Raw genomic sequence first — 18,008 nt, forward strand, 5'->3', positions numbered from 1 at the left:
GATTTAATCATCAAAAGTTTTCCTTGCTTGCATCGATGCTCCCTACTCCACTTTTCATCATAATGCTAGCACAATCCCTTTGTTGATCGTTCTTTGAGTTCCTCTAGGGTTAGTCTTCTAGTATTAGGATTTCGATTATGAATGATTGAAGTAATTGACTTGCTAGTCACATGTTTATTAATACTCTGGTTCGGCGATTTTTTATATTAACTTTTTCTTCATGCAATCATGCAAAAGAAATTGCAGCTATCATAGTGCGAGGTAGGCAAGCCTTTACTTCACGACGAATGTTTGAATTAAGACCTTCAATGAATATTCCCACAAATTATCTTTCAGACTAATCTTTAGCCTAATTTAATAGTTGTTCAAATCGACTTTGATACTCTAATACAATAGAAGTCTAGCGAATCTTAGCAAGCTGTCCATCAATATTCTCATATTCGGATGGTCCAAAACGAACAAGAAGCCCTTTCTTGAACTGCTCCCATGAGAGAACTCCATGATAGGTTTCATACCAATCATACTATTGAATAGCATCCCCATCTAATTGAATTGAAGTTATTTCCACTTTAGAATCTTCTGGAGTTTTATAAAAGTGAAAAAATTTCTCTACTATAGAAATCCAACTAGGCAGATCTCCATCTTTCCATCTAGGAAATTCTACTTTTATACGAGGGTAGCTATTATCATGCTTTTGGTAACCCCTTTCAGTGACTTCAGATCTATCAAGTTGTTTACTTATAGAAGTCGAACTTCCATCTTGTTGATTTTTGCTAAAACTCTAAGTAAACTTTTTTTGAAATCATTGAGAGTTCTTAAGTTTTATTTTTTATTTTTGGTTAAGGGCATGAGCACTACTTACTTGGCATTGAAGGTGAAATCGTCATTAGCGGCGTAGGCTTCGGGGCCTATGGCAGTGTCGGAGAGGAGATTGAGGGAACATCGAGGAAACATCACAAGAACTTTGGGAACGATGTTCTGATACCAGATGGTAAAACCCTAGAACTTTATCTAAGAAAATAAATATGGATTTAATTGCTTCGAGGGGATCAATCTACAAGTTGGCTAAAGGCTTCGAATTTTATTTGATTGCTTGAGAAAAATAGCCAAAGACATTACATATATATATATATATATAGAGTTATTAATTCTTAGCCAACTAAGACTAGGATTTCTAACAAAAATAAAAATAGCAATTCCTAATTTACTATATCAAAGTACCTCTAATAGAAAAAACTCAAAAACTCTTATTATAATTAGGAAAAAGAAAAATAAAGATTAATATCAAATCTCTAAAATTAAGGACTCCTAGAATTAAGGAATCCTAACAGCAATGTCCAAGGCATTCTCCATTAGATTACTCAGTTTAATTTGTATCTTTGATCTGTGACAACAGAAAGCCAAATACAGTCTGTGCTGCCAAATTCTGCATTAGAGAAGGGACTTGAGAAACACATGAGGAGAGATGGCTTTGAAGGTGAAGATAAATTGCTGGTAATCATCAAGACAGTGATAATAGGAGATTTTCTTCTAGAGGTAACCATACTAGCAGTAGAAGTTATAGAGATGACAAGCAGGAAGACATGAAGTACGAAGATAATTACAGGGACAATATTCGAAGGGACCAAAAGCAGCAGAACAACAGGCATCGAGATGAGGACTCAAGCGGTCGTGCTAGTGACAGATCTGAAAATAAGTGCTTTAGAGATGAAAGCAAACCTTCAAAAAGATCATAATAAAGGGAAAGCTCATCGTAATCATCATGATTGAAGTTTTGCCCTGATGATCATGATACAGAAACTAAAGATAGCAGGGGGAAGAAAAGGCTCACTGAGGTAAATGAGGATCTTGATAATCTGAAGCCTTGAGACATGAAAGAACCTTGTGAAGATGTTCAGAAAAATATGTATAGTACTAGTAGAATTGATTTACATATGGATTTACCCAGGTCTGGGTATTGGCATCAAGAGAAGGTTGATTATAGTCCAAGAAACAATCGGTCAAAGAGCTCTACCAGCTCCAGTGCTTATGCTGTTGAAAAACCCAGCAGGTACTGCTTTTTATTGTTTTTATCTCATCCTTTCAGCTGGTACTATTCTTCGTGGTAAAAGAATATTGTAGTTCATATTTGTAGCCTTGGTCTGTCTTGTTATCTAAAAATAAGTAACACTTGAAGCAAATATCATGTCAGTATCTGGAGTCACCAACTTATTAACCTGACCATGAATCTCTCTAGTGATGGTAGGTGTCTGTATATATGTCGCATTCCATGATTTTAGTAGAAACATGCATACCTAAACATGCATTCCATGATGTTTTATTAGGAACTTGGTATGCTTTATCAAGTCTCTGAAGGTCCAAATAAGGTGTTTATAATCTGCTTTGATCTGGATTGCTGCTGTTAGCAGTGAGGATTCTGTTGCATTTTTTCATTTGACTGCTTTGGTGAGTTATCTAGCAACAGAATTATCAGTAACATCCCAAAAAATGCAAAATTTATGTAGATAGTTGATTGCTTTTCTATTATGATTTCCAACTTGTGTGATAAGACCCTAGGGTTTTATCATGGAAGAAGGGGAGAAAAGGGAATGATCACTTCGAAGGGATCGACCTCCTTGATCACTTCGAGAGGATTGGCCTCCTATGATTTTTTCAAAAAACTGAATAATATTTCATTGTCTGTCGAAAAGAAATGGTTACATCACTATTTATAGAGTTTCACCTAGAATCTACTAAGACTTGGACTCTTGATAATAAATAAATATTAAATAAACCTCTATCCGACTCAACAAAAGCTTAGAAAATAAAAAAGATAATAACATTATGCTATCAAAGTTAGGGGAGTGAGTCCAAAGTTTATGTTCATTAACAACTGGACATGTTATTATTAGTAAACCATTTCTCGTATATACAACTGGACATGCCTCACATAATATATTTCTCATGATGCTTGATGATTTGTTAATTTCTACTTTATTTTCTGTTTTGTTGTTGCTTTAATTACACTTGCATGAACACGTCAGGTCTTCTTTGATAATGATCTCTTTTTTTATACTTCAGGAGTAGTTTAAAGCAAGAAGAATCTGCACGTAAAGATTCGCCCTCTGAAGAGAGAATTCACAGTAGTGCAGCTTCGACCAGACACTCATTGAGTTCAGGAGATCATGACAGAGCTTCTGAAATTTGCTCTGAGAAGATTAAGCCAAAGGATGACACCCAGTTGCGTGATAGGACTCCAAGATCAAAAGCCAATGCTCCACCAAATCAAGTGAAGGCAAGTTCTCCATCTACTAATGGTCAACAATTTTTAGATGTAAGTGGGTGGGTCCAGATGCAGACAATCTGGGTGTGGGATTAGACGTTACAAGTTTGTCTAATCAATGACGATGTTACAGTTTTTTCAAAATTTGGTTGGGGAAGTTGTTCAAAATTTTGGATTAAACAAGTTCTTCTAATCAAGTTTTTCAAAATTTGGATTAAACAAGTTCTCAAGTTCGTCTAATCTAAGCAGGCATCGATTTTACAGTTTTTCAAAATTTTGACCTTGCGTCTTTGATGTATAGGGTTGTTCTCTCCGTTCTTGATGCATATTTCCTTGTTGCATTTTATTTTTTGCTAAGCCATTTTGAATTTGATAGACTAGGAGTTTATTGTGGAGCCTTTTTCAGGACTTGAGGGAATGCTGGTTTAAAATTGATGCATACTGTCTTATTTTGAAATGTTGTGCCAGATGATCAACTTATGTTGCTCGTTTTATGCGGAGTGCCATGTCCCTGTATAAGCAGCAAATTGAAAGGTCGAGAGTGACGATCCATGTGTCACCACCATGTCTGTTCGGACAAAATGAAAGGGTCTCCTGAAGCTTCCGACAATGAGAAACTACTGCTCCATGCGAAACTACAAGTCGGTGAGATGCCTGCCTTCCAGAAAACCTATCTGCTAGATCCTAAATGTGATTGCAACACAGAAGATGGAAGCAACAAAAGTGCAGACTCGGGCACTGGTTGCCCTGGGGAAACCAAGGATCAACGATTTGATCTAAAATCCGATGATGATAATCATGCTATTGGTTCTGAGGCTTGTGATGCTTCGATGAACTGTAGGATAACTTAAACTTGGAGACGTAATTATCTTGAAAGGACACATTGAGTATTTATTTAAACTTGGCTTCTTTTATTTTTCACGAGTCAGCCATACTCTTTTGGTTGGACGTACCATGACAAGGCTGCTGCTAATCTATCAAGCAAGTGATGGGTCTTTATTTATTATCCTACTTGTGGTTCGGACACTCTGCTCTGCGTCGTGGTAGTTCAACGATGATAGTGTTACGTCCCACTAGTCCGAGAACAAGAAATTGCATGACTGCTTTTGTTGTGGATTTGTGGGGGTGGAAACACCATGGAGAAGTACGTGATGAGTATTACAGTGCCAGTAGTAGTCAAAACGCAGCACATGTCAGGTTCTGCATTAGTCATAATTCGACTGATTCTGATATTTCAATAACTATTTCTCTAATGATTAGTTAACATGGCTACAGTGTCAATTACATCTAACGATAGAAAAAATTGATTGCCATATGACTATAGTTTGAGAAATCAAGATGACACTAAAAAAAGTTTGGATATCAACATGAAATTGAATTCATGATTCGAATAACCATATTTGTACAATCTAACTTTTTTTATGTGTACATATTTATAATACGACTGGTAGTGGAATAACTAATTGGGATCTGATAAGTGTTTAACAATGAACTTTTAGGAAATTATATGATTTAATTCTTTCTTTCTCCTCCATTATGTCCTTTAAGTTTTTATATATTTTTTTATTAGTCTTTTTTTTTTTTTTTGTCATTGTCTTCTCTACTTGTGTTTTTTTATTTCCTGGTTCTGATGGAAACTTAATAACTACGCCATCACTCATTTGTTCCTGATGACGTGTGAAATGCTTCGAGTCTCGGCGTTCGGCACGATCCAACTCGCGACAGCGGAGTTGGCGCCCATCAACAACCACGGCCCCCCTCTCTTGGCCCTTTATGCGACCATGTCGGGACGCAAGTCGTGCCGAGAGACGGGTGAGGAAGAAGAGCTTAACAAGTCTACCCACTCGCCTACGAAAGACGGGAAAATAAACGCATCGCGAACTCTCACGATGGATCGCCCGACCCACCCCAATCTCCCAGGATCGGAACAAGGGGGAGGAGGAGGCGATGACGAAGAAGCAGTGGAGCTTGTCCTCTTCCACGCCAACGAATGCTACGTCTACTTGGTAACCCCGCAATCCCTTATATTCCTTCATTCTCGATTGCATCGTGTCTCCGGATCCAATTCTCACCCATTGTGTTCCTTGTGCTCTTCGATCCCGTGGGGCTTTCTGCACAGATACCGCCCAGGAAGAGCGCAGCATCTTACAGGTTTGCCCTCAGATTCCCGTTCCATTATTCGTACACAGATTAATGTAGATTTTATCCACGATAGGGGTTATCGCGCTAATTTTGGTGCAGAATTCTTAGAATTAACTGCTCCTTTTGCTTTCCTATATCTATTGGGATTTATATTGTAAAACGTGGATGGTCGATTTGGTTGATTTCGAGATTAATCCGAGGAACGGATTCCCTTCATGCGCACTGTCAAGAAGTTTGCTAGTTTGTTGGTTTATTTTTCGTGCCTTTTTCTTTTCCAAACTCAGAATTTTTTTTTATGCTGTTGTGATCGACTGGTTATTGATAAGTCTAGAGAGTATTAATGTGTATGGGATTGGAAATATGGAGAAGTAGATCTTCTCTGACTTGCTTGGACTATTCTTTGCTGATTAACTTGGAAAATTCTGATCCTTAACGCTTAAGCTTGCTGATTTGCTGTCTGCTAAGATGTGAGTCATGTGGTGGTTCATCTCTTTTGAATTCATTTTTTGCTTGGCCTTCCTGAGTGCAATGTACCACATATCTCTGCATACTGCCGTGTCATGAATGTCTAAAATCTGGCTTTTACATAAGGATTGGATGCTTATAAGGACTGAAACTGAAATTATTCAACTTCTTTGTGTCAATAGCGACTGTTGTTGTCTTTGCCTCATGAAATTTATTTTCTTTTATTTTATCTTTTAGCCGGTGGCTAGGATTTTGTTTCATTGATTCTGTTACCATTTATTCATGGCTGTTTAATTGTTTGTCGGTCAACTTGTTCAGTCTTTTCTTACACCTACCCAAAATGTTCTAAATTTCCTGTGCAATCTTTTCTGCAATCTGATCCATGTGCTCACATTTTCGTCAGTGACATACATTCACTTCTAAGTAGCAAATGCTAAAGCACACTGTATTTTCCAAATAACTTTGTCGATTGTCAGGGCCGATGAGTGGAATGTCAACAAATGGGCATGGGAGGGGGTATTGAAGGTTGTTAGCAAGGGAAAGGAATGCATTATCAGATTGGAGGATAAAACATCAGGTGTTGCCATCTTTCTTATTAGAGCATTAGATTAAGGAACCTTGTTATATATTCTTTCATCACGTGAATCATTTGCCCAGGGGAATTATATGCTAGAGCATTCTTGAGAGAGGGAGAACCACATCCGGTGGAACCTGTTATTGACAGCAGCAGGTCTGTTTCCTTCTTTCGGTTTTTTCTATAAATTCTATAGTCAATTTTAATTGCATCAATTTAGATTTTGAATTAGAGAAGCTGTCTCTTGAACAGTTCATGTCTAAAGGTGCAACACAGTTACAACATACTTTTTACTTTTTACATACATGAATCTCTATCCCTATTACTTCGTGTGTAGTCCTCATCTCATTCAGCCCCTTGATCATCATTTCTCTTTTCTCCAGGTACTTTGTGCTTCGAGTTGAAGAAAATATAGGCAAGTTCCTTACACTTCCTTTGAATTGTGTGATGCAAATTTTAGTAAAGCCTTTGTAAGCTTAGGCATTGATTGATATTCCAAGTGCATTCCAAGCAACCCCTGTTATTTTATCTAAAATTGTTTCCTTTTTCCACTTCAGCAATCAAATTTGCTGTATGCCCATTAGCACGAACGGATTGATATCTCAAGTGTCAAAACATATGATAGTTCTTACTCGATTATTCTTTAATCATGTTCTTAAGTAGATCTTAAATCTACTTACAAAATTTTAGATTCAAACAGGTTATTCCCCAATGATATATTGACACAAGACTCGTAAGAGTCTGGAGATAGAGGCGAAAAAGTGATATGGAAAGTCATACTGTATGTTGAGCAGAAGAGGTTGTATACTTGGTGACATTGTAGATTTTATTTATAGTATCAAGTTTTTTTGTCTAAATTCCAAATGAGGTAATTTTGGAAAATGAAGCCTGTCTTTAATTTTAGTGATAAAATGATGACAAACACTTTATGGCTTATGCCATACGTTTATGCACAAGAAGAATTAATGAGAGCTTGAACAAGAAAGAATTTGAATCAGTAGGTCTGTCAGAAGTGAGCTAGTTAAGAGACTTGAAGGAACCATAAAACAGGACTTGGAAATTTTAGGCATATAGAGATTTAGAATGTTTCATAAGAATATGCAGCCAAGATTTTGTAACATGTTGAAATAAATGAATAAGGCTTTGATAGTGTAACTTCCAAGAGTATAGCCATTAGGGAACTGTGTCAAAACCTATTTTTAGAGTTTGAATAAGGTTTACATATTAACAAGCTCTACATTTCCACACGTTGGCAGTAGTGCTCTTAATGAGATGCTAGTAGATATTCAATTTTTTCTTATAAGTCCAGTATAAAACTGTCGTTAAATTTAGAAAGATTTGTGGTAGATGGTATATTGTGTTTGTTTTAGCTTTCAATCATGTTAGCAGCACATTGAAGTCTTTTAACTCATTTTTTAATACTATCATACGGTTGTTGATATATGCAATGGTTTTGGTTTTCATTATTTAAGTTCACATTTGTTGCTGAACTGGTACATAAGAGGTTTTCTGTTGTAAGATGCAATGTAATGTTGGATGTTGAAATGTCTAAAAACTGCAGGTGGTCGGAAACGACATGCTTTTATTGGTATAGGATTTAGGGAAAGGACAGAAGCATATGATTTTCAAGCTGCTCTGCATGACCACATGAAGTATCCTTCTTTTATGCAAATAATGGCTTGTTAATTAACATTATAAACTTTTTGGTTTGTGTGGTATTTGCAAATTAGTTTCAGGTCTGGTGTGTAAGGTGGATCTTGAATTTGTATGTTTAAGAAGTTTGCTCCTTTACTTTATTTAAGATATCTAGACAAGAAGAAAGTTGCTGAAGAGATGGAACAACATTATCAGACAACATCAACAGTTGATTATAGTCTAAAGGAAGGGGAAACTCTGGTACTTCAGTTGAAAAATGTAAGTTTATCTTTCTCTCCTCTCTCTCTCTCCCTTTCTTGACATACATATATACATACATGATTGCATGCATGTTCTGCTGTTATATCACTTTTGTTTAGGACAAGCACATCATTCGATAATCATCTTTTAGTTTGTTTCAAGTGAAGGCAAAACTATTCTGTTGCTTCTTGCAAGACATATGTTTAACCTCAATTTATTATCATGCCATTTGTCTTTGGAGATAATACAATATGAGGATATACGATTATGAACAAAAGGAACTGTAAATCAAGATATATATCTGATAGATATGCACTAATGAACTGACACTAGGACTTAATGAGTGTCATTTTAGTGAAGGCTTTCACATATTGAAGGATGGTGCAAAGGCCCCTGTCTCTTAACCAGGATGGTAGAAATCCAGTTGTGGTTCAACGCATCAAGGTCTGTTTCTTCTTAATGGCACTTTGTGCGACTGTTGCTGGCCCATTCTGCACTTCTCCCGTTGTGGAGCCAGGTTGTGCCTAGGAGGTTATTGCAAAAAAATGATTTAGAATAACTTACTTACGGACTGGATCTTATAGCAGATACAGATGTAGCAAGTTAACACAATAACCAATACTTATTGTAGCCTATATAATTTCCCATGTCTTCAGGGTTATCTATTTTCCATTTAGAACATGTATATACATACCACCATCTTTATCATCATTTCTGATATCCTTTTTCTTTGTTCATTTAAAGCAGGGATATTCATCTGACCATACAACCATCGTATCTTGTGCTCATTAAATAAACCCTTCTGGAAAAAAAAGAACATCTGAAAATGTAAACCTACTGGTATACATATTTTGGATTACTTCAAGTCTATGGATGTTCACAAGGTGACGAAAGGATCACGGAGTGATGAGAAGAAGTAAAAAAGTAATGTCAAACAAGACAAAAAGATAAAAAGTATCAGTTATTATTATTATTATTTTTTTGAAAACAAACTATTTCATTGAACTAGAAGAAATTAGCAAGTGGATTGGCAACCAAGGTCATCCAAAGTACTAAAGTGGTCAAAAGTTGCTTGATGTCAGCAATGATAGCTTAGAAGTGCCATGGAGTTTGATGAACTCCATTGATGTAGTGGATGACTGCTTGTGCATCATATTGGAGGTGGATGGAATTCCAGCCAAAGGCCGCAGCATGCTTAAGGCCCTCCAGGATGGCCAATGCCTCCGCATTGGCTGAGTTGTGCACCCAGCAAGATTGGCAGCCAACCACCAGAGTAGTAGAGGAAGGCAACTTGAGAATATACCCTATACTTGCAAGGTGATCGGGGGGAAATGAAAGAGCTGTCACACTGCAAGGTACAGTAAAAAAACTCCTCTGTAGGAGGAGGTTGAGGAAATATACTCCCGGTCCCCTCAGGACAAGGATATGGATCATAAGTTTCATTCACAAGGGTCAGGGCCCTGATTACTAAGGTAGTGGGGTTAGCATGGTGGTTGCCAAATCGGACATCATTTCTATTGAGCCAAAGGGTCTAGAAGGAGTAAGAAATAATGTTGAGGATCCATCTAGCAACAGGTTTCTCATGTCCTTTGCCTTCCTGGAGCCAAGAGCCAGTTGACGAAGAATCAAAATGTTTAAAGTGTGGTCGTATTCTGTTCTGAAGTAGATTCCAAAAGGTGATAGAAGTACTACATTCAAGAAAGATATGAACCGGAGTAACCTCGTAAGTGGTTTCACATATGACAGTCATCTACTTGGTGATGGAGAATGTGAGCAAACAAGTCCGAGGTAGGCAAATGATTCCAACAAAGTTTCCAAATAAAAAGTTTGACCTTTGGGGAAATAGAAAGGCTCCAAATTACCTTCCAGCCATGCTATCCTGTATTGTTAGAGTCAGCTTTAATAAACTGATAGGCATCGCTTGTAGAAAGAGAGCCCAATGGATTGGGCTGTCATATCCAATAGTCATCACAGGGGGGAGCCTAGAAATAAAAATCCTCAGAATCCGATCAGCTAAGGAGGAGTGGAAAAGAAGCTGGAGCTTAGGCAGATTCCAGCAGTTAAAGAGTCCAAAACTGAAGTTGTTATTTGTCCCTATTCTTTATACTCAATGCCATTTGATAGACATAATTGCTTGTTGTCTATTGATGGCTCTTTCCTTTTTTTCATTTTCTTTTGACCATTAGGGGGGTTAGCATTTGATCCTTGTACACTTATTTCTAGTAAGGACAACATTTTTTATAATCAAAACTGTTGTAATATTTGAGTTAACTTCAGTGAGGTTACCATACTTGCCTGTGACTTGTCACAGAAAGCTAAGTTCCTCTTCTGAAGGCGATGTAGATCTATATAATGAATGTGTTTTCACTTCAATCTGTCAAAAGCCGCACTGCTTTTTACTCATATGGCTGAAACTTTCGATGCATTGCACTTTCCTTGGGTTCATCTTGCATTTTTACTTAACCTTTCAACCAATGCAGTTATTTCATTGCTTAAAATCTTCTGCAAAGTTTATCAAACCATACTTGCAACAAATTTGGAAAAAGAAAGGTTTATCACATGAATGCTAAACAACTAAATGTAAGACTAAGATTCCAGCTTCGTCTGTTTACATGATAAGATTTATTTGATTTACAATAGTTCATAAGCATGTTCTCACTTGCAATAAGCACCATATTCTTTTCTTAACAGTGCATGATTGAGGCACCTGATATGAGTTAAACATGTCTTCATCAAAACCTTTCCAAGTGAAGCAGGGAGTCTTTCTTGATAGATTGGTTGGCTTTGTTTACGTTTTCTCATGATTGTTTGCAGTGTGATGTGGTTATTCTTAGCTAACTTATCTTTGAAACTCTCTTGGATATGCTTCCACCATAAATTCACATGATCACATCTTGGTTGCTGACCTGGTGAAACTGATTGTGAAATTGTACACCTGTGGCAGAAAGGAGGTCAAAAGGTAAAGTCTGCATGTTTGGAGCAGAGCCTGAACAATCTTTTATTGGATGGTAAGACAAAAACCCAAGAAGGTTCTATTTGCCTGAAACCACCTCCTCCTCCACCTGCACCCCTTTCGCCGGTAAAACCTGCTGAAAGATCATCCTTTACTTCAGAGCCATCTACCATGGAAGACACTGAGTTGCATTCCAAGGTTGAACTTTCACCCAAAGAAACATCGAAGAACATAGAAAGCAGTGCACAAAATGCCATAGATGATGACTTTGGTGATTTTCAGGCAGCCGGCTGATTTTTGTAATCTGCACCTATCTTCTGCACTTGGCTCTTGTCGTGTTGATGTATCGATACTTTTTGTGATCGGTTGGTGTACCAAGACTTGGTGTAATTAGGATGGTTGGTTACAGTGAGATATATAACATTTGCTTTCTTTCAAATGATAATGAGCAATTGTACTCAAATATCAAAGAAAACCCTTGCATGCTTTTATGCAATCATATCGGTTACTTCTCTTTCTAACTTTTCTATGATGCATGCATTCATTCGTTCATTCATTCATTCATTCATGTTAGACTTTGTTCGCTACATTTTACACTTCGTTTGAACACTATCCTCACAACGTTTGCAAGAGTCCTGATAAATTATGAGAAAGATATCACATTATGAGAAAGATATGCTTCATTTGAGAGTCCCATCTGCTGGCCATTATGCGAATCATTTTTCAAAATACTTGGGAGACATGTTGTCACAAGGTAACATGTCAATTACATGTTAATCAGTGGCATCTTTAACATCTAATGTCACACGATAACAACAGAATGACATGAACAAGAAGATGCCATAAACATAATTCGAGAAACTTCCAAATAAAAGTGTATTCACCCAACCGAATTTTAATCACATATAAATCTATTCAATTATTAAGGCTATTCACATATTTTTTCCATTAACATGAATGAAAACTCAGGTTAAGCATGCCGAACCATAATTAACAGCAGCGATATGAGCTGAAAAGATATTTAAATACCTACAGCAATTATAATATTTTTATATTATGATAATTTTAAAAATCATTGATACTATTTATAATTCTAATTAACAGTCAGTGATACGGACATTAAATACAATAAAACATATATATATATATATATATATATATATATATATATATATATATTAGTTTTTAGATTTTGTGAGGATATATGTATATAGAAAAACAACTTAAATTTGGAGGGATGAATATGGAAATCACTTATTTCCGAGAAAGATATAGGCAATTTTCTTTTATATAAGCAAAAATTGGCTCGAGATTCTCGGAGAAGACACCTGTCGCGCGCTCACTGTCACGTGGGGTGACGTCATCTGGGGCGTGATCTACCAACGTGTTCCCATTCGATCACAGCAACTGCATCTTATATATTAGAAATTGTCGGATGGGATTTACCCAATCACTGTTTGCTGTCTATTTATAAACATCAGATCACATAAAGCTTCTCAAATATCTGCACGGGAGACAACAGAAAGCTTCCTTCGCACTATTTCCTCGTTGGCTTCTCCTCTCTCTCTCTCTCTCTTAATCCAATACCCCATCTCATGGCGGCGACCGCCGTGGCGACGATTTCCTTGGCTACCTCGTCCACCCCTCCCGCCCCCCGCGCCAAAATCCAGAAACCAGCGCCCGGAACCCTGGTCCTCGGATCCTCCGCTGCCTCGCTGTCGTCGTCCTCCATATCGCTGCGGCACGTCGTGCCGGCCGGACGGGGTGGCGGCCGCGGCGCCGCCTTCGGTGCTCGGATGGTGTCGATGCCCTCTGTCGAGAAGCCCCCGCCGTCACTCGACTTCGAGACGTCGGTTTTCAAGAAGGAGAAGATTACCCTTGCCGGCCACGACGAGGTTCTTTTACCCTTCGCCACCATTTGCTTCCATCATTCTAGGGTTTTGGTGATTCTTATGGTTTCTTGTTTTGGTATCAGTACATTGTTAAAGGTGGAAGGGATTTGTTCTACTTGTTGCCGGACGCATTCAAGGGGATCAAACAGATTGGGGTGATCGGATGGGGATCTCAGGTGAAATGAAAGAAATCGTTTCTTTATTTCGAGTTCTTTTTTCTCGTTGTTTCTTTAATTTGTAGATGCAGTAATTTCTTTTCTTGCAAAAAATTATCCTCCTAAATTGGTGTAAAAATATTTTTCTAGTAATTCTTTAGAGTGTTATATGAATTTGTGACTATGAAAGTATGAATAAATGGTGATAGAAGAACCACTTGTGGCAGATTCAGTGGATAGCTGCATGGGATTCGTTGCAATAATATCTGCAGAACAGACTTTCTGATTATGTTATACTATGTATTGCAAATAATCAAGAAAATTTACAGAAACTAGATAATGTTAGTTTTAACTATTATATGCACGTAGATAACTCCATAGTTTTTTTTTTTTTTTTTTTTTGTTATGGAAGAGGTTGACCATCTTAAATATTTATGTTTTATTATATTGTTAAAAGGATTATGGTAATATTGTCATTGGTGAATTTAGCAGTATGATAAGATTATTTCACTTTTTGTATTCACCATTAATAAATTACAGTGTTTTTTTTTTTATAATATAGTGGTTGGCTGTTGGTTTAGTCTGTTGTTTACAGAGATGACTCAAACCCGTTTCAGTTTTTCTTGTACCTCACTGCACATTCTCATTCAACTTCTCCTTTAATTAGGTTTAGAGACTAGCTCCCATCCTTACCATCTTTTACAATAGCTCAATATTTAACTTTCTTGTTTATCAGTCTTCTTTGTTTACCTAATGCCAAAATTTCTGTTGCTCTACAGGGCCCTGCACAAGCACAGAATTTGAGGGATTCACTTGTGGTGGCAAAGTCCGACATTGTGGTCAAGGTGACTGTACTTATGTGTTTTATGTGTTTCTGATTTATCACAGATTCAGAAGTGACAAACTTGTTCATTATGTGAAATTTAACTAATATGTGATTCAAAGTTCCTTCAGAAGACTCGCTTACACACATTGGAATGCTCTCAGTATGGGTTAGCTGGCAGAGCCAGATGAAGTACCAAATTGTTAATTAACTAACTATCTCTTGTTGCATTTGGTGACCAAATTGAAAATGGGATTCCCAGTAGTTTCCGTATATTTCTACCAAGAGTCGTATCATGCATGTTTTAATTCTTTACTTTCTGAAGTTATCATCTGCAGATTGGTCTGAGGAAAGGTTCTCGTTCTTTTGATGAAGCACGTGCAGCTGGATTCACCGATGAAAATGGAACTTTGGGTGATATCTGGGAGACAGTTGCAGGCAGCGATCTTCTTCTGCTGCTGATTTCTGATGCTGCACAGGTCAGCAATAATTATAGCCCTTGCAGTTCAACCAATCCCCTCTTCAGTATTATATGATGTGTGTTAACTGGACACTTGTGAGCACGCCTAAGAATTGTATCAGATGCAAGCTTGTATATCCTGATAATTACCCATGATCTAAACATGTGGTCTTTATCTTTTTTGAATGTCAACTTGAAGAAGTTGACATCCATGGCCTTTAGTTTCTCCATAGACCTTTTAGAAAATCACATTCTTGTAGCATATCTATGTAACTATCATATTCACTATTCTTCTTCCATGGGTTCTCGTTTCTGCTTTTAGTTTTTGTCTTCTTCCATGTGTATATAACTATCATATAAACTATTCTTTTAGAAAGTCACTTGCAGTACATGTCCAAATTTAGTTGTTTTGTCTTTATATAGGCAGCATGATTTTATGTAGATATACTGCTCTTAGCATGGCAGTTATCATATACACTACTGATCTTAGCAAGATTTGAGTTAGAGCAGTATTAGTTATGGATGAATCTGTCAAATTTCATGTAATTATATTCATTGATTTTAGGTAACAGGATTCAATGTTTGCAAGACTCAGGGTAGAAGTCAATAACAAATCTAAGTCGAACCATGTTAACTGAAACTTTTATAATTGTTCAACTTTAGCTATTTGATATGGTTGAGAGCCTTGTTTTGCTAGGATTTACTAAATGATGAGTGAACAGTTTGTATCACTTAGATAGAAATCAGAGGGAACTTTTTCAGAGTTAAGGAGTCCTTGAAAAAAAAAGGCTCAAAACCATAAGTGGTAAAGTTCCAAAATTTTCTCTTTTACTTAGTAGCTTTTTTTATTGATTGAAACCCAATCGATCATGGTCATTATTGTTTCAGTAATAGAATATTAATTTATTCTCTACTTAAACCAATCTTACTAATAGCTTTCGTATTTCATTAATAGTATGTTAATTTATTATTTACTTAAAACCAATTGTATTGGTAGCTTATATTAATAAGAGTCTGATTAATGTTCTAAACAATTAAAGACGACTAAATAATATTGATAATAGAATACCCTAGTCAATGTTCAAAAGCAAATTGTTTGTATATTATGGATTGAGTCTTATTTGTTACTGTCTTTTGTCCTTTTTCACAGCATACCTTGGTAGCTGAACTTTTTGATTTAATGTTTCTTCAAGATTTCATTGCAAGTCTTTCTGGAGCATGTTCCACAGATTTTGCATTCCACTTTAGGCCTGAGACTTGTATTAACCAACAGTTCTTAAATCCTTTTTTAACATGTTTTAACATATTTTTCCATGGTGCATGAACTTCTGCAACTAGGCATATTGGTAATTTCATAACAATTCTAAAGGTAACATGAAAAATTGTTTCATTTTTTTGTTTTCAGGCAGACAATTATGAAAAAGTATTCTCTCATATGAAACCAAACAGCATTCTGGGGCTGTCACATGGTTTCCTTCTAGGGCACTTGCAGTCCCTCGGCCTTGATTTCCCCAAGAACATCAGTGTAATTGCTGTGTGCCCCAAGGGAATGGGTCCATCAGTGAGAAGGTTATATGTTCAGGGTAAAGAGATAAATGGTGCTGGGATTAATTCTAGTTTTGCTGTACACCAGGTAATCTATAAGTCTAAAGTTGGTTTGTAAAGAGATTGTGAATTGTATCTATTATCTTTCCATGTCCACAAAAGATTGCTAGCTTAATGAGGTTTCACATACTTGTCTTCAATGTGAGCAGGATGTTGATGGCAGGGCAGTGGATGTTGCTCTTGGATGGTCAGTTGCTCTAGGATCTCCTTTTACATTTGCTACGACATTGGAGCAGGAGTATAAGAGTGATATTTTTGGAGAGCGCGGTAGGCCCATTCACCTGCAAATTTATTGCTTGTGTACGGTGCCTGACCTTATTTAGTTATGCTATTTTTAGGTATTTTGCTTGGTGCTGTGCATGGAATTGTGGAAGCATTATTTAGAAGGTACACCGAGAATGGAATGAGTGAAGAGCTTGCTTACAAGAACACTGTTGAGTGCATCACAGGAATCATATCAAAGACCATTTCAACAAAGGTAACTTTTATCTAACATGTGATTGTATGACATCAAGAGGACTAATTCTCAAGCATGCAATGATTTCAGGGGATGCTCTCTGTATATAGTGCTTTGACCGAAGAGGGGAAGAAAGAATTCAATGCTGCATATAGTGCATCATACTATCCTTGCATGGATATATTGTATGAATGCTATGAGGATGTTGCCTGTGGAAGTGAAATCTGCAGTGTTGTATTAGCTGGACGGCGCTTCCAGGTAAGCTCTTAATTATGATATATTATGACAGCTCTAACTGATTAAAACTTGATTGATATTGTTCTTGGTGTTTGTTCAAGTACTTGATATATTATAACAGTAGGTAGTTTGTCGAATTGATGCAAATGGGTTTTCTTTTATTACTTGTTATAGGCGATGGTGGATAAAATTTGATTATTTTGCTTGATAGGAAAAGGAAGGGCTTCCTGCTTTCCCAATGGGTAAAATCGATCAAACACGAATGTGGAAAGTTGGCGAGCGAGTTCGTGCTACACGTCCTGCAGGTGATTTGGGCCCCCTACATCCCTTTACAGCTGGAGTTTATGTAGCTTTGATGATGGCTCAGGTACAAGATTGTCTTCATATTTATCTCCTACCAATCACATAACGTCAAAATTTTCTTTTGTCGACATGGTTATAAACGTGCAGATTGAAATCTTAAGAAAGAAAGGGCATTCTTACTCTGAGATCATCAACGAGAGCGTAATCGAATCTGTGGATTCCCTGAATCCTTTCATGCATGCTCGTGGGGTGTCATTCATGGTGGACAATTGTTCCACTACCGCACGACTGGGATCGAGAAAATGGGCCCCGCGTTTTGACTACATCCTCACACAGCAGGCATTTGTCTCAGTGGATAAAAACAGATCTATCAATCAGGACCTTATCAGAAACTACTTGTACGATCCAGTTCATGATGCCATAGGAGTATGCGCACAACTGAGGCCGACTGTTGATATATCAGTGTCTCCGGATGCAGATTTTGTCCGTCCAGAACTGCGACAATCGAGCAACTAGGATCCGAGGTGAGTTTCTGATGGTACTATTTTGGTATGTCTGATGGCTATATCACAGGTTTAGCTTAGTCGAGGTGTAGTTTTGTTCGGGAGTTTATGAGATGCAGGGTCTAGTTCTCCGAACAACCCGAACTTTATGCTATCCATGCTTCGAAGTGCCAGAATAAATTAGCCCTCTTTTTCAAATTCCTGTTATTTCTTTCCATGCGATATTTAAGATAAAAATCCTTGTTACAGTAAAAACACTTGTTCGATAATGCTCCAGTGGT

The 18,008-nt window shown here is 37.2% G+C and overlaps 2 protein-coding genes across 3 annotated transcripts; both read left to right on the forward strand.

The window, feature by feature from the left end:
- Nucleotides 1-5,028: 5,028 nt before the first annotated feature.
- On the forward strand, nt 5,029-11,791 carry LOC135676666 (uncharacterized protein At1g03900-like). 2 transcript variants are annotated; one of them, XM_065188098.1, is made up of 9 exons: nt 5,029-5,268; nt 5,382-5,413; nt 6,346-6,446; nt 6,527-6,599; nt 6,827-6,858; nt 8,005-8,095; nt 8,246-8,357; nt 11,284-11,347; nt 11,453-11,791. In XM_065188098.1, the coding sequence occupies exons 1-9, from the start codon at nt 5,044-5,046 to the stop codon at nt 11,584-11,586; spliced, it is 864 nt and encodes a 287-aa protein (XP_065044170.1). In that variant the 5' UTR covers nt 5,029-5,043; the 3' UTR covers nt 11,587-11,791. The 2 variants fall into 2 exon arrangements, with proteins under 2 accessions (XP_065044170.1, XP_065044169.1); XM_065188097.1 differs by having other exon boundaries at nt 11,284-11,791.
- Nucleotides 11,792-12,811: 1,020 nt separating this feature from the next.
- LOC135676667 (ketol-acid reductoisomerase, chloroplastic-like) lies at nt 12,812-17,925 on the forward strand. Its single transcript, XM_065188099.1, has 10 exons — nt 12,812-13,187; nt 13,268-13,360; nt 14,119-14,184; nt 14,501-14,641; nt 16,028-16,255; nt 16,377-16,494; nt 16,566-16,705; nt 16,775-16,942; nt 17,133-17,288; nt 17,372-17,925. Exons 1-10 carry the CDS (start codon nt 12,888-12,890, stop codon nt 17,738-17,740), a joined length of 1,779 nt encoding a protein of 592 aa, XP_065044171.1. The 5' UTR covers nt 12,812-12,887; the 3' UTR covers nt 17,741-17,925.
- Nucleotides 17,926-18,008: the final 83 nt, after the last annotated feature.

The sequence above is a fragment of the Musa acuminata genome, chromosome BXJ1-6 (assembly GCF_036884655.1).
Source record: "Musa acuminata AAA Group cultivar baxijiao chromosome BXJ1-6, Cavendish_Baxijiao_AAA, whole genome shotgun sequence".
NCBI classification, from domain to species: Eukaryota; Viridiplantae; Streptophyta; class Magnoliopsida; order Zingiberales; family Musaceae; genus Musa; species Musa acuminata.

Coding starts and splice junctions, on each gene's coding strand:
- LOC135676666 (XM_065188097.1), top strand. CDS start 5,044: ATGTCGGGACGCAAGTCGTGCCGAGAGACGGGTGAGGAAGAAGAGCTT. Junction 6,447..6,526: donor ATTGGAGGATAAAACATCAG/GTGTTGCCATCT, acceptor TCATTTGCCCAG/GGGAATTATATGCTAGAGCA. Junction 6,859..8,004: donor TCGAGTTGAAGAAAATATAG/GCAAGTTCCTTA, acceptor TAAAAACTGCAG/GTGGTCGGAAACGACATGCT.
- LOC135676667 (XM_065188099.1), top strand. CDS start 12,888: ATGGCGGCGACCGCCGTGGCGACGATTTCCTTGGCTACCTCGTCCACC. Junction 16,256..16,376: donor CTAGTTTTGCTGTACACCAG/GTAATCTATAAG, acceptor CAATGTGAGCAG/GATGTTGATGGCAGGGCAGT. Junction 17,289..17,371: donor TAGCTTTGATGATGGCTCAG/GTACAAGATTGT, acceptor ATAAACGTGCAG/ATTGAAATCTTAAGAAAGAA.